Source organism: Marmota monax, unplaced genomic scaffold (genome assembly GCF_021218885.2).
Source record: "Marmota monax isolate L192 unplaced genomic scaffold, Marmota_monax_Labrador192_F-V1.1 WCK01_AAM20220418_F8-fsc00038, whole genome shotgun sequence".
Lineage (NCBI taxonomy): Eukaryota > Metazoa > Chordata > Mammalia > Rodentia > Sciuridae > Marmota > Marmota monax.
This window is the reverse complement of record NW_026692498.1, coordinates 4,325,816-4,348,093: the sequence shown is the minus strand read 5'-3', so window position 1 is coordinate 4,348,093 and position 22,278 is coordinate 4,325,816. Positions and strand designations below refer to the sequence as shown.

The 22,278-nt window shown below is 64.2% G+C and overlaps 1 protein-coding gene and 1 long non-coding RNA gene across 3 annotated transcripts; one reads left to right on the top strand and one right to left on the bottom strand.

Annotated features, from left to right (window-relative positions):
• The first annotated feature begins 3,541 nt into the window (after positions 1–3,541).
• On the top strand, positions 3,542–12,946 carry LOC124092685 (uncharacterized). Its single transcript, XM_046444499.1, has 3 exons — positions 3,542–3,599; positions 3,836–4,771; positions 6,565–12,946. The coding sequence occupies exons 1-3, from the start codon at positions 3,542–3,544 to the stop codon at positions 6,822–6,824; spliced, it is 1,254 nt and encodes a 417-aa protein (XP_046300455.1). The 3' UTR covers positions 6,825–12,946.
• An 806-nt stretch (positions 12,947–13,752) lies between these two features.
• On the bottom strand, positions 13,753–18,148 carry LOC124092979 (uncharacterized). Of its 2 annotated transcripts, XR_006851806.2 has the most exons (4): positions 17,829–18,148; positions 15,877–16,069; positions 15,272–15,549; positions 13,753–14,735 (listed from the first exon to the last, which is right to left on the bottom strand). It is a non-coding gene; the product is annotated as an uncharacterized LOC124092979 (long non-coding RNA). The 2 variants fall into 2 exon arrangements; XR_006851805.2 differs by lacking the exon at positions 17,829–18,148 and having other exon boundaries at positions 15,877–17,076.
• Between the last annotated feature and the right edge of the window lie 4,130 nt (positions 18,149–22,278).

The following is a 22,278-nucleotide window of genomic DNA, read 5'->3' as shown; positions in this document are numbered from 1 at the left end:
GGACCCCCCGACCCCCCTGACCCCGGTCTCCTGGCTTCCTGGCCTGGTGATTCTCCTCTGCCTTCCTGTCTTGAGGCCAGGGCCCTTGGCCACACCACATCCTGCTCCGCACGAGGTCATGTCCACTGGGTTCCACAGAGTGAGCCAGCGAGGACAGGAAGGGGCTCTTGGGCCTCTTTGGGGACTGTGAAGGGCTGAGTGGTAATGGCCTGCCCCCCAGATTCACACACTGAAGCCCTGATCCCCAGTCCTTAGTGAGCCACAGGGTAGGTCCTGGTCCACATGACTGGTGTCCTGTAGGGGACCGTCAGGACAGGCCGAGGAGAGAGGCCTGGGAGGAGCCGGCCTGGACCCCGGGACTGTGATGGGTGTCCTTGGCGGACGCTGCAGGTCTGTGGTGGCCACAGGAACAAGCACGGGGCTTGGCCCAGGGTTAGTGGGCAGGCCCCACATGCAAGGAAGCCCCTCCGCGGGGCAGCGCCCGGCCAGGCACCTGCGAGTTGGTAGCTGAACTGAGCAGGGCCCAACTCCCTGGCCACACCCACCCTGGGGACACTGGGCCAGGCAGCAGACCACATGCATGTGGCCCCTGGGATGACCTTGGGACGATGTCCGGGAAGGGTGGGGACCCAGCTGTCACCTGCTTCTCCTCCGCAGGGGAAGAGGGCCTGCTGCACGGGCCGCCTCCCCAGCCATCCCCGGGGGCCCATGTTGGGGCGCTCCAGGCCACGGAGGCCCCTCTGCAGCCTGGCACTCGGGGAGCACGGGTGGGGGACAGGGCTGCCCCAGGCCGGGCGCTGCCCTCAGCTCGGCTTCCTCTGGCTGCGCCTGCTTCCTGCAGTGCCCGGGGCCCGGCCAGGGGCCGCTCTACTCCCTGAATCCACGCCCGTCCCAGGGGGCTGCTGGGGTGGCCCAGGGTCCCTGGCTACAGCAAGTGGGCCCTGTGGCAGAGGAGGACCCTGCCCACCCCAGGCCACCCAGGAGGGCACTGGGGGCTGAGCCTGGGGACCCCAGGGACCACTCCTCCCAGAGGCTCGGCTCTCCCTTGGCCGGGGCTGGAACAGCGCATTCCCAGCACGATCTGCTGGCCAGCGGCCGAGCTGCCCACGAGGGATGAGGTAATGTCCTGCAGAGGCCGCGCGGAAAGGGCGGGGTGGTCCTGCCTGCAGGGCCTCCCACGGCCAGGGCCTTTCCCAGAGCCCTTGGGAAGGGAGATGGCCAAGGGCCACTCCAGGCCAGGGGCCAGAGGCCTGGTGCCTGTCCGGCACTGTCAGGGCTCAGAGCGGCCTCAGGGGCAGGGCCCCACTTGATCCATTTCCTCCAGCAGGGCTGAGGGACCACCCTCCTGGGACTCCGGGGCCAGGGCCAGAGGCCACGTGCCTGGGGGCAGGGTCCATCTGCAGGCTCATTCCAGAAGAGCACCAGAGCCCTGGGTGGACAGGGAGGGGCCTCTGCCCAGAGGTAGGGACGCTCCTGGCCCTGACTGTCTGAATGGGGGTGGGGTTAGGGTTTTGGGGAGAGGGGCTCCCGCAGTCACCCTGCCGAGCACAATGGCATCCTCCTTCCTGTTGGTCCTCACAGTGCGTCTGCTGTCCTGGGCTGGGCCTAGCAGGCACCTGCCCTCCCTTCGCCCAGGGTGGGCCTCGGGCACTGGACCTGCCAAGCTGGATGCAGAGAGGCAGCACTGGGCACCAAGTCCATCTGCTCCTCCTGCCTCCCCAGGAGTGAGGGCTACAAGGGGCCCCTGCAGCCTCCACTCTGCCTGGGAGAAGGGGCTGCTCTGCTGACCTGGCCTGGGGCCCCAAGGACGGTGTCCCTCCAGACATCAGAGTGACCCTGAGGAGCCCCTGGGGGGCTGGGAGGGCCTCCGAGGCTCTGTCCTCACTTGTTGCCAGGCTGGAAGTGGGCCTTCGCTGGGCACTCTCTGGGGCCCTTGCATTTCCCTGGCCAGGCCCCCAGCTGCCCTGCTCACCGGCCCTGGCTCCTGCAGGCCACCCTGCTCCAGAGCACCCCGGGGGTATCTGACTCCCCCAGCCTCTGCTGAGTCCCCCCGAGGCCCACGTGGAAGCACGTGGGGTCACCACCCACTGAGAGGCCTCCGCCCCAGTGTGCAGGGGACGTGCCCAAGGACAGCAGGGTCAAAAGCAGAGGCAAGGCAGAGCCTGGCTCGCCCCCCTGTCCAGCCACACGCCTCCCGCTGGATGGACCCCCCATCTCCCCCACTGCGACCCCCAGCTCTGACCCTGCAAGTGAACAACCGGAAGGTTCTACGGAGATGCCAGGTCCACGGTGGTCCTGTCCACCCTGGGGCTCAGAGTGGCTTTCCAGGAGGGTCTGGGCAGAGACCAGCACAGTCTCTGGGCCCAGAGAGACCCACGGAGAAAAGGGAGCGCAGGAGAAGGATGGGCAGGGCAACGGCCACCCCAGCGCAGCACCTGCCCACTGGCTGTGTCCTGCACCCCTCCCGGGAGTCCACGAGGGCCCGGTGTGAGGACAGGGCGAGGACCAGTCTTCCTGCCCTGAAAGTCTCCAAGAGCCGGGGGTGGGGTGACCCAGGTGCTAACCTGCAGGCACTGACCACGCCTTCAGGACTCGCGCAGGGCCCACCACCGCTAGGGACCCACCGTGTTCCCCTGCTTATGCCAAGCCCAGTCCCCAGGGGGCTGGACCTGGGGGAGACTCTAGGGTGGTTGGACAAGGGTCAGGAGGGTGGGCTGAGCGAGGCCTTGGGGCTGCCGAAGAGGAGACTCCAGAGGACTCCGCTGGACTCCAGGCCATGTCCCATCTCTTCTCGGCTTGGCCCTCCTGCCTCCCTCTGACAAAGACCCTGTGGTGACATGGGCACAGGTAACCCAGGACCCCTCCCACCTCCAGCTCCCCGGGCTGGCTCATCTGCGGGGTCTCTTTACCCTGGAGACCACAGTCCAGGGCCTGGGGTTCAGGACGCGGTGTCTCGAACCGCGTTCAGCCCACCCCACATGGGGCCTCATCTGCGGCCTTGGCCCTCTGGGCCGGCTCCGTGCTCCCCACCTGACCTGCCGGCATCGGGACTGGGCTGATGTGGGGCCTCAGGGCCACACGTGGGATTCCGTTTCCCTCATGTGAAGAGAAGCCCTTGAGCAAGGATCTGCTGGATATGTTTAAATGGTCCATGTGCTGGGGTGCTGGGATGATGCAGGCGAAGCTGGGTGCTGGGTGCTGGGTGCTGCGTGCTGGGTGCTGGGTGCTGCGTGCTGGGGTGCTGGGTGCTGGGTGCTGGGGTGGTGAAGAAACAGAAGGAGGAGACTCTGAGCAGCACAGACTGGGCACTCAGGAAGCAGGATTCCTTCTAACTTCATGCAAGGCTCTGTCCTTCTTAAGGACACAGAGGGTCACTGGAACTCCAGACACAGCACTCCTGGAAGGGCCACCCAGCAAGGGCACTGCAGGGGGGAGATGGGGCCGGGGACCCCGTGTCCCGCCTCGTCCATGGAGACTGGTGGGGCCCGTCTCCCCAGCCCCAGCGTGGAGTCACCATCGGGCCTTGCTGAGTCAGGGTGCCATGGTCACTGTCACCACAAACTCCAGCTGTTCCTCTCCTCCCGGGCCCAGCTCCAGAGGTGAGGCTGAGTGGGGAAGGCCCTCGCCTTCCTGGGCCAGGGGCCTTGCAACCTGCCTGGACACCCATCCCCCTCCCCATCCCTGACCACTCAGCCTGGCCACACAGTGGACATGGTGGGCCCGCCTCCCTGCCCCTGGCTCTCTCTCCACCCTCTGTGGCCTCGTGGGGCAGGGCCTGTGCTGGGCAGGCACCGTGTGGGCTGCTGAGGAGGTCCACTCTGCTCCACTGGGTGAGACCATCTGTCTGGGTGGCTTCCTTGTGGCCAAGGATGTCTGGGCAGCTCCCTGCAAATAGGCTGCGGCCATTCGCTGTGGAGGTGGCCCTGTTTGGGGCCTCTGTCCTGGCCCTGTCTGTCTGGACCCAGAGATCCAGAGACACTCCCCCTGCCCAGGCGGTGTCCTTCCAGCACCCACAGAGGGCCCTGGGGGCTCTGCCTGGAGCCCAGGGCTGTGTGGGGACCCACCTCGGTGAGCCAGGGGAGCAGACCGCACTCAGCCTGGCAGACAAGGCCACCGGCTTTGGCCTCGGTCCTGCCCTGGGCTGGCTCCAAGTGGCCACTCACTGGGAACCAGGCCTGGGAAGGCTGGACACCACTGGACACAGTCCCAGCGTCTTCCCAGCCTGTGACCTCCTTGGCTCTCCAGTGGCCTTCTCTGACCCTGGAGAATGAGCTGGCTCCCCCCAGCAGGATCCAGGGTCACCAGGAGGAGCAGGAGACCTTGGGCAGCCACTTGCCCCAGTGGCCGGTCACCGCCAGAGATTCTGGCCACAGCCTGCCCTGGCCTGTCGGCACCAAACTTCAGATTCCCAGAGAACCACCCAGAGAGGGACGGCCGTGCCAGGGCCGCGGACACCTGGCTGCCATCTTGGAATCTGGAGCTGGTGACCAGCAGGCTTGGGGCCTCAGGGTCTCAGCGCTAGCCATTGCCCCAGGGGACAGAGGGGCCTTGGGTGTTTGGCTTGGGGTTGCTGTAAATATCGCCACCCCAAACCACCACCAGATTCCCTCACTCCAAAAAGTAGTGGTGAATCCAGAAGCCCCTGGGGGTGGCCCCCGAGGGAGCTGGGGAGCATCCGGCAGGAAGTGCTGCCGCCCTCCTCGCCCCCAGGACTCACCCCAGGAGAGCCCAGAACTGGGCACAGAGGACACTCACTGTGGTGCTGAGAGAGGTGAGGCGCTGCGTGAGGGAGACGGCGGGCTGGGATGGCCGGCCAGCAAGTCCAGCCAGAGACCCCCCCCCCAGGGCCAAGAGGAGAGGTACAGGGCCCCCTGTGGCTGCGGCGAAGGACTCCGACCGGTCTGCAGACTGGGGTCCATAACTGCCAAGCCCCTAAGAGGCTGCAGCTGCCTGGGTCCCAGGAACCTCAGGGTGGAGCTGGGGGCTGGGGCCTGGGGGCAGCTGGCCGGGAAGGGAACACAAGGAGGGGTGGCGGGAGGGTCGGGGGACAGACAAAGGACAGGGGCCCGGGCTCTTCCCCTGGTTCCATGTGGATTAGCAGGACAGACCCTGTTCTGGCCCAGCCAGCCTTGGTGGCTCTAGGGTCGGCTGGTGGGTTTTACCTCCGAAGGGCCCTGGGGACACTCGGGGCACAGGGAGTGGGTGCTTGGGTCAGCTCTCGAGCACCTGTGGCAGGCGGGCGGGCACTCGGCTCAAGCCTACCTGGGTGCGTCCCCCGGTGAGGGGCTCCCAGAGTCACTTCTCCAAGGAGACATGACGGTGCCCACAGTGGGGACTCCCGGGATCCCAGCCTGCAGGGGGACTGAGGCGCAGCCGCACGCGGTTCTCCTCCCAGGCCTCGGAGCCGGGAGCTGCACTACTGGGCTCGAGTCTGAGCTCCTGCTGCAGCCGGGCCTCCTGAGGTCCTCCTGTCCGGGCCTCTTTGTCCAGCAGCCCTGCACAGAGTCTGGGGAGCGGGCTCACTCAGACACATTTTGGAGCCTTCTGCTTGGCCTGGTGGCTTTAGTTTTCTGTCACCGTGGCACAGAGATGCCCTTTTGTTGGAGCTAAAACTGGCACCATTTCCACCAGGAGAGGCTTGACTGTCCCCTTCTGTCCTGTCCTTTATCCGTGCACTTCCTGTGTTCTGGAATGGACCGGGGACTTCAAGGGGACAGAGGGGCTTTGGGCAGCTCTGCCACCCTGGCAGGAGGGGCAGCCGAGCAGTGCTCGTTGGGTACAGGCAGGCCCGGGACACACTGGAAGGTGGAGCCTGGCTTCCAGGGCGAGGAGGAGCTTCCGTACGGCCCTGGCCAGCCTGAGATGGGCAGGTCCCTTGGAAAGGCAGGCCCTGCACGCCCGGGCCTGGTGCCCGCCCACCCTACCTGGGAGCCAGAAACGACACCCTGGGCACGGGGCACCCCCAGCTTCCCTGCCCCGGCTGTGAATGGGAGGAGGAGGCACCCGAGTTGGCCTCTGCCCGGGGTCAGGCATGGCCCTGGACGCTCAGGCCCTGGCCCTGCCCCTCCCTGTGGCGAGTTGCTGCAGCCACGTGGGGTGTGGTGGACAAAGGGGCGGGGCTCCTCTCGGGAGTGGCCAGCCACAGGAAGGGCCTGTGTGTGGCCGGGGACGATCCAGAGCCTGAGGAATTGCGGGAGGCGCTGGGGAGGCCCAGGCAGCTTGGCTGGCCACCGCGGGCTGCCCTCCTTCTCTCCCTGGAAGCTCAGGGAGCAGGCGCTGGGAGGAGCCCACGCTGGTGCCCGGAACCTCGGGCACCTGGGGAGGGTGGACCCCACCCTGCCCGAGGCCTCCTCACCCCCACCCGCCGGCCTCCACACCTGGGCTCCACCCCCACCCGCCGCCCAAGCAGCCTCCAGCTGGCTCCAAGGAGTCTGGGCGGCTGCTTCTGCCACCCAGCCCCACCCTGGCTCTTCTCTGCCACCTGGGACCCACTCCTCATCCCCACTCTGGTCCCTCTCTGCTCCATGACCTGCTGACGGTGGTCTCTCTCCTCTTTCCCATCAGACCACTGTCACCTCCAACAGAACAGGGCTGGCCACCCGAGCTCTGCCTCCCCGCCTTCTCCCAGCATCTTCTCCCTCCTCGCGGCCTCTAGCTGCCCCTGTATCGCCAGGAAAGAGCAGCTCCCGCCTCCCGTCGGACCTGCCACCACCGCAGTCCTGTCTTCCTCAGATGGGTCACAAGGGCTCAGGGGTGCTCTTGTGCCCCAGGACCTTTGTGTGTGCCTCTCTTCCAGCCTGGGGAGTGTCCCTACTTCATCTTGAGGGCTTCAGTCCTGGGGCCGCCTGGACGGACGTAGGGGATGGGCGTGAGGATGCAGCCCGAGCGCTGGGCCCAGCTCCTGGCACAGGGTGGGCCTCAGGGGCCTTGGGAATGAGGGCTGAGGGAGTGAGCGGCGTCACCCGAGGCGGGCCCTGATCACGATGCTCTGCACTTAAACATGGGGATCCCCGTCAGTGGCTGTGCACCAGGGTCCAGGTTCCTCGTCGGGAAGCGTGGCTGGAGGTCCCCAGGGCTGCAGCGGGGGCTACTCGGAGCCCCAGAGCCTGGGACAAAGCAGGGCTGGACACACGGGGAGGGGACAGGGTGCTGCCCTCTTCCTGGGGCAGGCTTGGCCTCACTCCCACGTTTCCCTGGCCATGTCCCTCTGGCTGGACACATACACGGGATGCTTCAGAGGGCAAAAGCAGCCAAGCTCTCTCGACAAAGTACAAGGTCAGCACCTGGCAGACACCGAGGGCAGCCGCAGGGGCTCAGGCTCCGGGGCGTTGACAGGGACCCAGGTTGACCTAGGACCCCAGTAACGTGTGTGACAGGTGCCACTGCAGGACCTCAGTGAGTGTGCCACAGTCACTCAGCCCCAGGTGGCTACTGGGATCCTCGCTGCTCGCTTTGTGGCCCGTGAGCAGGTGGCTCGGTGGCCGGGCTTTACATTTCCCTTGACGGGTAACACCTAAATATAAACCAACAAAAGCCCAGCGTCAGCCCCTGCTCACTGCTCAAGACCGGGTCAGATTCTCGGCTAAGAAAGAACTGGGTGATGGATTGGGTAATGATTCTTGGACACTGGAAGAATCTGTCCTCAGTTTTCCGCGTTGGCGCTGGGTGGCTGCAGGGTGACGCACTCCCAAGCTCACCCCACCTTAGCGTCTCCTCTAAGGTGACGCTTGCCCAAGGCTGCGTGGTCAACAAGGCCATCCATCAAGGTTGGCCAATTCCTTGGAGTCAATACTTCTGCCGTGGCCTGTCACAAGCCACCAAAGTCCCTGGACAGGATTGGAAGTCACTGAAGAGTGCCGGGCGGCTGGGTGTGTCTCCACCACGTAGAGAAGGGGTGGTGGCTCAGGGCGTAGACGCTGGTGAAATGCCCTGGGCAGCCCCGGGCCTGGACCGCTGCTGGCCTTGTTTCAATCTCATGCACACCATGTTGGATTGTCAACCTGGGCGGGGGTCAGCAGTGTTCCCAGACGTCCTGAGAACCTGTGACCGCTTCCTTGGAGCTGGTCCGAACACACTCCGCCAGGAGGGACTCACCTCTGTTCTGCACAGCCGCCTCCAGATCTCCACTGGTTCAGTTCCACGCGGCCAGTCAGTGCTTCCTCAGTGCGCCAGGCAGGGGTGGGTGGGCCAGAACCCCCCAGAGTGAGCCCAGGGACTGCAGATGTGACAGGACCCTTCCGATGGGGAACCCGAGGCCGGGGGAAGTGCTGGCCTGGCCTCTTGCTCTTCTGCCCCACAAGAGAACCAGGCAGTGCAGGTGACCCGCAGCCCTGGGCCCCGGGACTTGACTCCTCTCCTCCCCTTCAGGATGGCAGTGGGCCCTTCTCCCTCCAAGGCCGGGTGGCCAGGAGCAGGAGTCCTGCTGATTCCTGTCACCCTTGTACCTGGACACCACAGAGGGACAAGATAGCCAGTGGCCAGGCCCATGGGGCTGGCGTGAAGGGGAAGGGGCCGCAGGGTCGGATAAGAGGATGGTGGGGGGACCATGGGGACTTGGCATTTGCCGGGGCAGGTACACAACCCAGATTGAGGGTGGACAGAGAGGAGGTGGCCCATCCAGGGTCCACCAAGGCACGTTCTGGCCACCAGTGCTCTGAGGTCCCCAGAGAGGGGTGAGGGTCCCGGCAGCCCAAGGGACCCTGTGTGGGCTAGAGCATGCCACCAGCATAAGAGCACGGCCTTGCCTCCCGCTAGACGGGGCAGGGTGGATGCAGGGTCAGCATCAAAAGCGGTCAGGAGTCGGAGGTGGGTGTGTGACGGCCACGAACTGGGCCTGCCTGGTTGGCTCCTGCTCTGGGGTCCTGGGGCTGGGGGACACCTGCTGAGGAAACCCGAGGGGCCCAAGCATCAGTGGGCTCCATCTCAAAGCAGCAAGGGATGCTGGGAATGTCCCACGTGGCCCAATAACGGAGGCCCAGAGAGGGTGCTCGTCACTCAGGTCTCAGTGCACAGCAGAGACGCTAGGTGGCCGACACATACGTGGGACCGAGCCGGGACAGAGCGGGGCCAGGCCAGGGCTGGGCCAGGGTTGGAGGGAGCCCCGAGGGGCCGCGGGGAGATGCCTGGGAGCCGTCTCCTAGCGACGGGCTTCCCGCCGCCCCGCGCGGGCCCCTTGCTCTGGGCACTGCCCACCCTGACACGGACGGCAGGGGCTGTTCATTGCTCTTCTGCATGAATAAGCGCCAGGCCTCCTGCCAATTGTTCCCCTCTTAAAAGGCAGCCCCCGCGAAAGCCCTTTTCAAGTGGGACCGCGCGGTGCCACCCAGGCCGGGCGGGCATTGTTGTGAGCTGGGGTCCCGGCTCCGCGGCTGGGGTCGGGGGCCACACAAAGCATCACGAGGGAGGCTTCGTGCGGGGCCCCAGCAGCCCCATTTATGAATCTGCAAAACCTGAGCCACCGACTCCCGAGTGGAGACCCAGTGAGGACGGCGGCCCTGAGGAGGGGGCTCTGCAGGAGCAACTCTGGTCCCTCCTTATACCGCTTCTTTTTTTGGGGGGGGGATTGAACTCAAGGTCACTCAGCCACGGAGCCCAGCCCCAGCCCCCGACAGGGGCTTGCTGTGTCACTTAGCATCTTGCTGGAGCTGAGGCCAGCTTTGAACTGGAGATCCTCCTGCCTCAGCCTCCCCAGCCGCTGGGATCATAGGCATGGGCCACCGCACCTGGCCTTACACTGCTTCTAATGGGCTGCAAAACCCTGGCACCAGGTGAACCCAGAGCCCGTCAGGGGCTGAGATGTGCCACTGGCTGGGGGACAGGCCGGTGCCCTGCAGGAGCTGACGCGGGACCCTTGCAGGGGCTCAGGAAATGGTCTGGCTTGAGTGTGCATTTGCACACGCACCCCCCCCCCAACACCACCAGCAGCTGCATCCCAGAGCTGCCTGCAGAACTGGCTGCCGGGACCCGCAAGTGGCAGCGCAGGGACAGAGAGCAGGAGGCTGAGGTAGGGCGGGGAGGCGAGGCCGCCCCTGGCCTCCGGGCCACCAGGAGGAGTCACGGTGGGGGAGGGGCCCACATCACCTCCTATTTGGTCCCAGGTGGGGTCCACTGGACACCGCCCCTTGGCCTTCCCAGAGCGGGTGACCTCTCCAGAGGCCCTCAGCCCAGGAAGTCAGTGGCCCAGGCTGGGGTCCCCGGAAGGCTGGGGGCTCCCTGGAGAAGGTCTGCCCGGCAAGACCCCCTCTGCAGAGACCGTCCTGCCACACTAGGGAGCACCCCAGATGGCTCGGGGATGTGCAGGGTGGCCACCAGAGTCTACCCCCTCCTCCCTGCTTCGACATTTTCCACAGCCATTTCTAAAGGCTTCACAGCTTCTCATAGGCTAAGTCTCGGTCTCCCCTAGAGCCCAGCAAACCACTGCCCACTGGAAACAAGCCCAGATGTCCACAGAGAGCTGCCTCGTGCCTGGAAGTTCACAGAAACCACATTCACCCCACCCCACTGGACGTGCCCTCACGTCCACCAGCAGGCAGACGGTAGATCCACGCCATGGAATATTACTCAGTGGAAAAAAAGGGACAGTGCACGGTACACACAGCAGCCACGAGCCTTGAAATAGCGTGCTCAACAGAAGAAGCCAGAACCAAGGAGGAGACACCATTTAGTCCACGTATGCAAAGCCCAAGAGCCACCATGTGACCCTATGGTGATTCACTAGGAGGGCACCAGGGAACTGTCCAGGTGATGGAAATGTCCTGTGTGGACCCAGGTAGGAAGTCATGAGCCTTCACATCAGAACCGGCGTTTCACTGCATGTAAATGGAACTTGAATTTAAAAGAAAAACAGCTCATTATGATGGAAAGATGGATACATACGAGGTGGAGAAGACGGGCCTCCAGCACCTGGGAGGAAGGACAGATTCGGTCCCGTCCTGTGCTGTGTGACCCTGGTGCATTACGCACCTCTCTGTGCTCCTCTTCCTGCTTCAGGGCGTGCTAAGAGGAGATGAGCCCTGCCCGGTCAGCCCTTCCTGAAGCCCCCTGGCTCAGTCTAGGGAAAGAAGGGACTCGGGCAGCCTCCCACACCACAGGGCCCGCCCCTCCTCGAGCCTGGGAAAGAGGAGGTTTCTGCTCCCTCCCCCAGGGGCCTGGGAGGTCAGCGGGCGGGGGAGGGGTGCTGTGGGAAGGAGCAGCGTCCAGGCGGCTCCCACTGGGTCCATCCCCTGCTCTGTGCTTCAGATGACCACGGTTTGCCCCCTGGGCACGGGGCCCTGGGAGCAGGCACTGAATCCTGCACCCACACCCTTCAGGCCCCTCTGCCCTGCACAGGGACAGCCCAGGTCACTGAGGGCCAAGCCAGACCCCGGTCCAGGCCCCTGGGCCCTGGGCAGGTGTCCTCCAGGGGCAGCCGGAGACCTCTCAGAGCCCCTGGTGAATGAGGGCACCTGCCCCCGCGGCTCCCAGGAATCAAACCCAACCACTCAAGTTAGTGTCCCCAGCACTGGCCACAGAGAGTGACAAGGTGCCTCATTCAAGACCAGAAGGACCAGGGTTGGTGGGAGGGACAGGCTTGACCCTGTGGGGACACGTGGGCCTGGAGGAGGGCGCGTCCCTCTGTGCCATCTGAAGGAAGCCCTGGCAGACTAACCACGGGCATCGGAAGGGCTCCAGCCTCCCTCTTTCCACGGTGTCATGTATGTGCCTGTCCTCTGGGCCAGCGATGGCTGTGGAGGTGGCCACCCGGGGAAGCCCCCAGGTGTGCACTAGAGAACCAGCCGGTCTGGGAGGCTTCAGCCAGTGTCCCCTGCTGGCTCTGAGCAGAGGTGGAGTCCCCAGGAGGGTGCAGGAGGGGCCGGCAGGAGGAGAGGTGGTGCTGGGCAGGCAGCGAGTCCCCTGAGGACAGCCAGGCTGGCCGGCAGGCTGGGGACCCCTTGCTGTCCTCAGTGCTGGTGGTGGGTGTGAGGTGGCCCAGGGGGTCTGCAGAGCCTGAGGAGCAGCCCGTGTGCAGTGGGCACGGGAAGCTGGGCTGCCACTCCAGGGCCACAGCGGGGCAGGGCGGAGGCCGCAGACGGGACAAAAGGAAGCCAGAGAGGCGGCTGGGCGGGGGCCCAGGTGCCCTGCCCATGGCCAGGCCCGCGGAGGGCCTGGCAGGCTGGCACTACAGTGACGGTGTCCCCTCCCTGTCCTCTGCCGGGCGTCCCTGAGCCCGGCCTGGTCTGGTCCCCAGGCAGCCGAGGTGCAGAGCCTGTGTGGGGCCGACTCTGGCCGGGCTTTCCTCAACAGCTGTTAAGTGGGTTCCATTCGGCCAGCCGAGGGACGCGGGGACTCTCCCCGCAGGGCTGCTCAGGCACCAGGGGGCCTGTGGCTGCGGGTGTGAGCCCAGGTGTCCGTGTCGGCTCGCGAGGGTTCACACACGCTGCCCGTGCACCCGTGGGCTGATGCCGCAGGCCGGGCACCTTGGTCACCCCCACAGCGTGGGTCAGAGCTAACGCACGGGGCACCTGCCAGCGCTCTGGTGACTGCACGTCTGGGACCAGGAGTGTGTTCGCGGAAGATGCGACCTGGGAACCCGCTGCACTTGCTCACAGGCGTGGGTGTCTGTGGGGACGCATGGGTGTGCCTGGCGTGAGCTGCAACCAGGCTCAGGTCACTCTGACTCGGGTGTGGCCTGTCCACTCAGGGCTCTGGTGCACGAAGCCTGGTGCCCAGTGGCAACATGAGAGGTGGGGGACCTTGAAGGACCCTTCCTGGTGGGGGTCTGTAGGCCCCTGGGGGATTGCGAGGGCTCTCCTGGGACCCCTGAACGGCTCCTGACGCTGGCTCGGGTGTGTCCCTTCCTCCCACACGTGCCCCAGCTGTCGGGATGCCACCCACCAGGAGAAGCCCAGACCATGCCTGTGCCTCCCCTTGAACCTGGACTATCCACTAAATAAAGTTACAAACTTAACCTAATGACCCTTGGCATTTTGTTATAGTGACACAAATCGCACTGACACACCAGTGAGCAGACAGTGAAAGGACAGGGTGGGTATGGGGTGGGTGGGGAGTGTGAGGGGTGGGTGTCGAGAGGGTGGGAGACAGGAGGATGGGTGGGCGGAAGAGGGTGGATGGGTGGGTGAACAAGTGGATGGAAGGATAGATGGATCGTTGGAGGGGTGGGCAGATGGATGAGTATGGGTGGGTGGGTGGATGGGAGGTGGGTGGTTGAATGGGTGGTGGATGTGTGAATGGATGGGTGCCGGGTGGATGCGTGGATGTGTGCATAGGGTGGGTGGATGATGGACGGGTAGATGGACTGATGGGTGGATGGGGGATTGAATGGGTGGAGGAGGGGTGGGTGGATGGGTGGATGCAGGTAGATATGGATGGATGGATGGGTGGATGGGCAGGTGGTGGGTGGCTGGCTGTGTGGGGACAGCAGATGACCAGAGGGCAGAGGAGGATGAAAGGGTGGGTCAGTAGCAGCTCCAGCAAGATCTGTACCCCTGGGCTCCCGGAGACAGAGGGGTTGGCAGGGACGTGTCTGTCTGGGGAATACGAGAGGAATTTTCCATATTTTCATGCGGAGAGGGAACTCAGAACCTAAGAACATTCTAGTTCCCCATGATATGATGAGTAGCTCCCCCGGGCAGCAGCAGAAGGGCCAGCAGTGGCACAGCCCACCCAGCCCTCCCAGCCCCAGACCTGCCCAAGGGTCGTGGAGCCCACCGAGGGCCTTCAGCTCCCCCCAGAGCCGACCCCTTTGCCTCTGGCCTCTGCCCTGTGGTGCCCACTGCCAGGTACCCTGCTCCCCAGCTGCCCTGTCCTGCCCATTCTGCCTCCCTTGACCCTCCAACCACAGTGGAGATGCGGCCCCACTCCAGGTCCAGGCAAGACGGCGGGGAGGGGGCGACAGGACCCGTGTGTGGCTCAAGGCTGGCCCCTTCACCTCACTCCCTCCGCCTCACTCTCTTGCTTTTAAACCGAGGGTGACAGTGGCAGGTCCCTTGCAGGTCCCCATGAAGATCACCCTTGCTCACGTGAGAAGCTGTGGGCACAGGCCTGGCACAGAGGGTGGCGGACACACGAGCACTAACGTCCTTCCTGGGTTAATTTCCAGAACGCAGGGTGCTCTCTCCAGGCTGGCACGGCCCTGGCACCTGTGGGGGTGGTCCTTGTGGAGGCACAGGGACTGCGGCCAGGTGACCTCTCCTGCCCCCACCCAGAGCTGCTGGGCGGGGGGCTCCCAGCGGGCAGAAGGGCCCAGGGCGCGTGGGCTCCTAAAGCAGGTGCTGGGGCCGCGGCCGAGATGGGGGTGGCCCCCCGTGGGGGGTGGTGCCTCCTGGGACCCCCCATGCAGGGAAGGGGGCAGTGAGACGTGCCCCCAACCCACCAAGTCAGAGAAAGAGATTCCAAGAAAGGAGGGACAGAGAGGGGGTCACGTGGGAAACTCAGAGCCAGGGACCCAGGGAGCCAGCGCCCAGGGACACCGCTGGTCCCCTGGCCCCACCCCACCCACAGCCCGCCCACCAAGGCACCTGGAAGGGGACAACAGGTCATGCTTGCTGGCCTTTGCAGTGGACAAAGCGGTCTGGCGTCCCTGAGAGGCGGGGGAGGCGGCACGGGCCCAGGAGGGGAGAACTGGCCTGGGCTCCTGGGGCCTGCAGCTGCTGGGGCTGAGCCCTCTGCACACCGTCACCTCCGTCTGGTGGGGGGTTGGTTTTCTGTAGCTGCAACAAAATACCTGAGACAGCCACCTGAAGAAGAAAGGCGCGTTCATTTCGGAGGTCTCGGCCCGCCGTCCCGTGGCGGTTGCCTTGGGCCTGTGGTGAGGCCGCGCACCACGGCGGGAGCAGGGAGAGAGGAGGCCCGTCCCAGCACCCTCCAGGGCACAGCTCCATGACCTGAGCTCCTTCCACTAAGCCCACCGCCTAACAGTGCCACAGGCTGGTGACCCAGCCTTTGGGACACATGGCCTTTGGGTACAAGATGTCGCCCAGGACATGGGCACTGGGAGTCGCCTGGCTGGGGTGCTCAGGGCTCCGGGGCCCTTTCCTGCTGCGGCAAGGATGGTGTGCGGGGGAGCTGGCCCCACCACAGGGGCTAAACAGAAGAGGCCAGCAACACGGAGCGTGGGTTAGCCTAAGGCAGCAGGGACGCTCCCACGCCGCTGGCCGCAGTGCCTGAGCCCTGCCCCAGGGCAGAGGGCTGAGAGCCAGGCTGCCGGGGCCTGCCGGGGTGCAGCCTCCCCCCAGGGCTGCCGTGCGAGCGTGGACATGGCGAGGCTCCCCACCTGGCAGTGAGGAGGCCTGCCCATCCGCAGGTGTCCAGCTCAAAGCAGCAAACTGCTCTATGGGGCAAAGCTGGCGGCTCCCCCAGGGCAGCAGTGACCGGAGGGGACACCGGGCTTCTGGGCAGGTGCTGGCTGGCTGCTCCTTCTAGCTGTCCTCTCTGCGGCCCGATTCTCTGTGTGTCACATGTCTCAGTGAAGCTTGTGCCAAGTGCCCAACAGCAGGAGCCGTGAGGCCTGGGGACGGCTGTGCTGTCTCAGAGCCTCCGGGGATCGGTCACCTGGAGCGACAGTCACTTCCGTCATTTCAACTCCAGGGACAGTAGGCCAGCAGGTGGAAGGGCGGGAGGTGAGCCGGGAAGCCGGCCAGCGGCCGCCCCTTGACTTCGACTTTTCCCGCCAGTTAGCAATTCTCTTGCCTTCTCAGTCACGTTAAACACACGTGAAACCTTATTATTTGACCATTTATCAGCGCACAGTCCCCGGGCCTCCGCCATCACACTGTTGAGCCCCGTCAGCAGCAGCACCTTCCCGAATGGACCCTCTGTCCCCACCAAGCAAGCATGTCCCTCTCCAGCCCGGCCACCAGCCGTCTCCATCCCACTTACTCCTGTGGCTCTGACTTGCATCTCCCGGTGGCCAGGGTCGCAGGCACCTTCTGAGGGCACCGTGGCCGATTGTGTTTCCTTTAAGGAAACCTCTGTTCCTGTCTCTTGGTTTTGATTGCGTTGCTTTCTATGGAACCGCACAGGTCTTCATATACCCTGGACCTTCTCTCCTCCGTCGCTGGGCCTCGGCGTCCTGTGCATGGGAACATGAGATGTGTGTGTTCATGGAGATTCTCCCCAACGTCTTCTTCTAAAGCTCTGAGTTCAGGTCTTGGACCCCTTATGAGTTAGGTTTTGTATAAGGATCCACATTTATCCCTTTTTACATGGAAATCAGTGTTCTCAGCACCATTTGTTGAAGAGACTGTTCTGACCCGCTGCGTGGTCTCGCCATCAACTGGCCGGGGCTGGGGCTGGGGCCCAGGGGCACAGCTATTGTGTCCACCTGCAACTGACAAAGAGTAAAACAGAATCCCTGGCCACAGGTGCGAGGGTGGGCTCCCGGGCTTCCCCCCCTCCGTCTCCGTGTCCTCTGCAGGCCGGGCCCGCGGTTCCCATCGCTCTAGGATTGTGGTCAGTCCTGGCCCGGAAACTGGGTGTTCTCTGAATCGATTGATTTTCAAGTGTTTGTTGTTTGTTGTTGTTGTTGTTGTTTGGGTCCCTTGAACCCCATATAAATTTGAGGCTGGGCTTTTCCATTTTGTGCAAAGGGCTCTTGGGGCGCCAGTGGAGGTGTGTGGTCCCCTAGGACACGGCAGTCAGCATTGGCGCCAAGGTGGGTCTCCCACCGTGGACACGGGGTGTCCTTCCATTCACCGAGAGCCTCGTCCCTGTCAGCCGAGTGTCGCAGCTTTCAGGATATACACCCTCAGCCCCTTGGGCAGATTTACTCTTTGATTCTTTTAAATGGTATTTTAAACCTTTTTAAATTTCCTTTTCAGATCAGCCATCACTAGAGTGTAGAAACACACAGAATTTGGCAGGGGTGGGGGTGCTAGGAATTTAACCCAAGGCCTTGGGTATGTGGGGGGGCCACCACTGAGGTGCACCCCCAAACCCGGAAACAACTGGTGCTGGGTGCTGGTGTGGCCAGCGGGTCTGTGAAAGCATCCACCTTTCTTATGAATTCTCTGGAATTCTCTATACACAGGACCATGACGTCTGTGAATAGGTAGGGTTTTTTTTTTTTAATTTTCTACCACTTTCCTTCCAATTTGGAAGGCGTCTCTCTCCCTCCCTCCTTCTCTCCTTCTCCCTCCCTCCTTCTCCCTCTCTCCCTCCCTCCCTCTCTCCCTCCCTCCCTCTGTCCCTCTCCCTCCCTCCCTCCCTCTCTCCCTCCCTCCCTCTGTCCCTCTCCCTCCCTCCCTCCCTCTCTCCCTCCCTCCCTCTGTCCCTCTCCCTCCCTCCCTCCCTCTCTCCCTCCCTCCCTCTTCCTCTCTTTCCCTCCCTCTCCCTCCCTTCCTCTCCCTCTTTCTCCTTCCCTTCCTCTCTCTCTCCCTCCCTCTCCCTCCCTCCCTCCCTCTCTCCCTCCCTCCCTCTCTCTCCCTCCCTCCCTCTCTCCCTCCCTCCCTCCCTCTCTCTCCCTCCCTCCCTCTCTCCCTCCCTCTCCCTCTCTCCCTCCCTCCCTCCCTTTCTCTCCCTCCCTCCCTCCCTCTCCCTTCCTCAGCAGCTCTGGCCAGGCGTCCTGAGCCCCACACGCCCCCCATGACCAGCACTGTTGAGAGAGCCTCCTGTGTTGCTCCCTGTCTGGTGGAACAGCTCGGGTCTTTCCACATTAACACGACATTAGCTGTCATCTTGAGCCACTTCCCACGATCTTTAGTTTCTTGGAGTCCTTATCATGAGAGGCGTTGGGTTTTGTTAGATGCCTTTCCCACACCCACCCAGCTGACCACGTGGGCTCTCTCTCCCACCTCATGCCACTACACGGCTGATTTTCTATGTGGAAACACCTTTGCATTCCTGGGTCAGTCCACTTGGCCATGTTGGATGTAGCACGGGTGGCCGGGGTCCACCTTGCCGGCGTTCGGCCGCTCACAGTCCCCACTGCTGCGTCCCGGGGAGGTGGTCCCACACTCCCTTGCTCCCTTCTGATGTAGCCATCGGGGCCTGGCCAGCCCACCTTTGCTCTGGAGAGAAGAAGCTTGGACTTTACCCACTGCCGCGGCTGGAGTCCCGGCTCCCCCAGGGCCAGGCCGGGCTTGTTCCCACCTGACCAGTCTCCACAGGCCCAGGCACCTCTGCCAGTACTTGCAGGGTGACCTTCAGAAGGACCCGCACAGCGCCGGGCCTGCATGCGGCCTCCGCTGAGGGAAGCGGCCTGTCTACCCCGTTAACAGCGAGGCCCACAGCTGGACCGCCAGGTGGACCGGTGACCTGTGTGCAGAGCTTCGGCTGCGCTGGATTTCCTTACTCGGCCGTCCAGTACTTCCTGGGTGTTGTGCACTGTGCTACTACTATGGCCCCTTCAAGAGGAAACACTTTAAATAAAGGCAGCGGCTCCTGCTGAGCTCCGTGACCCTGCGTGTGGCAGAGGGGCTTCCCTGGGGGATCCACCCACCAAGCTTCCAGACCCGTACCCAGAGCCCCGTGCTAGGACCTGCCCAGGCGCCCTCCCCGCCGGTGCAGGGGCGAGGCCCACCTGCTGTGACGCAGCCCAGGGTCCTTCCCAGCACCTGCGCCATTTACCAGGGCCGGAGGTGTTGCAAGGACCCCGCCCAAATGCCAGACCCTGAGCCTTGGAAAACACGCCCTGGAGCCCGACTCTGGGCCACCTGCTCTGCTCTGCCCCGTCCGTCTCTCACACACCCGATTTTCCAAGAAGGTGGCAGGCAGCTCCTTCCCTGCGTCCCAACGCCTGTTTGAATCCTGTGTTCCTCGGCTGCGAGACTCGGGCAACCCCGGCCCTGACCATGGCCAAGGCCACGGCCAAAGCACAGGGTGCGAGTTTGTTTATCCCTGGGTGTGACTATATCTCGGAGCTGATGGCTAATAACTGAAAGGAGCGGCCCTTCCTGCCGGCCTCAGGGTGCGGCACACCCCCGGGACCTCACCCCCGGGGACCTGGGTGGCTGGCCACGCCTTCTCTCTGCCATCTCCTACTGGCCACAGGCCTCCCCGACTCCCTGGGTAGGGGCCCCTGGCAGGCCCTGTGCTGCTGGGGGGAGGAAACCCAGGCCCCACATCCTGCCTGGGGCCAGCTGGGCCTGTGGATTCCAGAACTTTCTGCAGCAGCCGGCCACTGCCAGGAAGCGGAAGGTGCAGAAATAGAAACGCACAGAGAGGCTCCTTTGGCCTACAAGGAAGGGAAGCCGGGGGCTGGAGGCCAGGGGAGGAAGCTGGGGGCCAAGGAGAGGGCGACGGAGGGAGGGAGGCTGGGCCTGGGGTCCGGGCTCGCCCACTCCCGTGCCCAGGCTCCAGGCTGGGCTATGGGAGGCGGCGCATGGCACCCTCTTTTTTGGACTCGAGGACCTTCCACTTGCTGTGACTGGAGGCCAGGCCCCCGACGGTGTGCACGGCCTCTCCAGGGACTGATCACTGAGTCCTGGGGGAGCAGCACTGGCCGGGGTCAGGGGTCAGAGGTCTGGACCTCTCTCTCTCCAGCCACCCACGAGGCAGGCACAGAGGGGAGACCGAGGCCCAGGGAGGTGACAAGTCACTCCCGGGTGCACCATGGGTAGAGCCCAGCTCTGCCCGGTTCCCAAGCTCCAAAGGCCCTGACCAGCCCCAGCCTCCCTGTCCTCTGGGCAACCCCAGAGCCCTGCAAGGTCACCGAGGGTCGGGCAAGGGGCCGCTGCGGGGCGGGGTCTCCAGTCCAGCCTGTGGCCTGGGCCTTCTGGGTCGTTCGGTGCCACCAGGTCTCCCTGGGTTCCCTCAACCTTGGACTCACTCAGGGCCGCTCACCCTGTACCCCCCACTGTCCCCAGAACCTGTAGCCAAGTCCGACGGGGGCTCTGGGCCACGGGCAGGTCCCAGCCTCCTCCTGCCTCCCCCAGGGGCCTGGGCCCCCCAATCCTGCAGCCTCCTCTGTCAGTCCTGCTGGCTTCTGAGGCCCCTGGGCCGGGCCAGAAACACCATGTATGTGACCGTCCTGCCCCCGCCCTGGCTCTGCACTCGGTCCCTTGGCTGCCTGGCCCGGGGTGAGGCGCTTACTGGGGGCTGCGGTCACTGGCCGATGGTCAACAGAGCACCCTGGTTAGGGGGATGCTGTTCCACACCCCTGCCCCCACCCACAGCCTCCCGGGTGGTCACTTGAGCCTGCCCCATGAAGGCCGTGTAGCAGGGGGTGACGGGAGGCACTCTGGGCCCCTCCTAAGTCTCTAAGTACAAGCTTCGGGTCCAAAAGCAGAGGAGGGGCCTGAATTTAAGACCCCCCTCCCACCCAGTGTTATATCAGAGACCCAGTCGGCCTCTGGCTGTCCAGGTCCTCTGTGGGTCCTCAGATAAGTGAAGCAACGTCTCTGAGCCTCGCTTTCCTGGTCTGGAAAAGGCAGAAACTCATCTGCCTCTCACAGGCTGACCCAAGGCTCCGGGGCCTGGACGTAGACAAAGGTTGAAAGATCCGAGGGTCAGCTGACCTCTTGCACGAGACCCTGAGGGCGTTCTGTTTCCAGGCTCATCCAGTCTCCAGTCTGCAGGGGCCACCCAGCTGCCGGGACGGTCCACCTGCACCTGCCCCAACATCTCCTGTAGGCCCAGCCTGACCGCTGAGCCACGGACCCCGGGACAGGACTCCCTCTCGGGGCACACCCGAGACAGCCCTGGGCCAGGACGATGCTCTGGACCGTGTAGGTGCAGAAACTGGGTCTGACCCACCCACTGTGCCGCCCCCCCCCCCCCGGCAACTCACGGACACCCCTGTCCCTCCCAGCCTCAGGCCCTCCTGCACAGGGTGGCACTGGGGCCCACTGACTGGACTGGGCCCCCCTGTGCTTGGCCGTGGCCCACAGTGGCCTGGGCTCCCCCTCTGCTCCCACATGAAAGTCCAAGCCCAAGCCCAGAAATGCCTCTGCCCCCGCTGTGCCCAGTCCACTCTCCTGTGCCTCGGGACAGCTGGGGTCGGGGCCAGGCTGGACACTGGCCTCCCATGGCATCGCGTCAGCTGACCTGGTGAGGGCTGCCCATCCCCGGGCCCAGGCCTCTCCCGCAGCCCAGCAGGGCCTGAGACCCGGAGGCGGCCAGTGCCTTCTCCAGACAAGGCCCAGGTGCCGGCCACCTGCCCGGAAGGACTGGCTGGGGGGGGGGCTCTGTGGCCAGCCCTGCCTCCCCGTGTGGTGTGTGTGGCCCTCCATCAGGGCCACTCCCTGGTGGCAGCAGAGGGTCCCTGGAAGGCCTGGTGTCACTCGGGGAAGAAGACAAGAAGTGGTGCCCGTCAGGCTTCAGAGCACACAGCGGTCACTCCCAGGGGCGTCCACCTCGTCACTGCTTGGCGCACACTGGGCGCCCCCAGACCTTCAGGCTGGGGAGACCCTTCCTGAAAGCAAATGGCCCGGGCCCACCGACAGCAGCCCCGGGTGGACAAGGCTTCCAAGGACGGTCAGCAGGGAGCTGGGGCCCCCTTGCCCGGTCAGCACAGCTTCTCACCCAGGGACCAGCGTGCCGCCTGCTGGGTGGGCCCAGGAAGGAGAGGACCCCAGGAAGTGGACATAGGGTGGCCTCTCTCATCCGAAAATGCAGAAGGAGGCCCAGGCTCCCGCCCGCCCAGATGCACGCTCTCCAAGTAGGTGCCCAGCTGAGCCGGCCCCACCCCTACCCCAGCTCGGAAATGCTAAAAAGGAAAAAAATTACGTGAGGCGTCTTTTTAAATAGCCACACTTTTCCGCTAATCAAGAAAAGGGGGGCTTGTTCCGTGGGCCGCTCCCCCGGCTCAATTGTGCAGAGGAATCAGCTGAGCCCAGAGGCAGGAAGGGTGCAGAAAAGTTCAGGATTAGCATTTCCCCAGACTCCCTTTCAGATCAGGGATGAAGTGAACTCCATGTCACAGCTTCATTTCCTCCTGGATCACGGGGGTTTTGCTGGAGCAAGTCCCATTTTATGGCCTTGCTTTTCAGTAAGAACAGGGGTCGGTTTCACCCACGCAGGCCCCGGGAGTCTGGGTTCTGAGTGGACCCCTTTATCTTGCTCCCAGCACTCCTTCCCCTGGGCTTGGGCTGTATCAGCTGAGGAGAAGGAGCCCAGCTGTGGCAGGTGACAGAGAAGCCCGTCCCTGTGGGCGGCAATGGGACTTCCTTAAACCTGAAGCAGTCACTCCTTCCCTGGGGACACTGCCCCTTTCAGCCCCAGGCAAAATGTCCTCTCAGTCACTCCCGTGTTCCCCACGGGAGGCAGTTGAAGCCCCTCCCATCCCTGTGAACTTCAGAGCTGGGGTCTAAGAGAAGGGGGCGGCGGGGACACTGGGGGCAT

Bases quoted from the DNA above. Each gene is read 5' to 3' on its own strand.
- LOC124092685 (XM_046444499.1), top strand. From the start codon at position 3,542: ATGGTCACTGTCACCACAAACTCCAGCTGTTCCTCTCCTCCCGGGCCC. The intron at 3,600-3,835 runs GTGAGGCTGAGT...CCACTGGGTGAG, and splicing joins TCCCGGGCCCAGCTCCAGAG to ACCATCTGTCTGGGTGGCTT. The intron at 4,772-6,564 runs GTGAGGCGCTGC...CTTTCCCATCAG, and splicing joins TCACTGTGGTGCTGAGAGAG to ACCACTGTCACCTCCAACAG.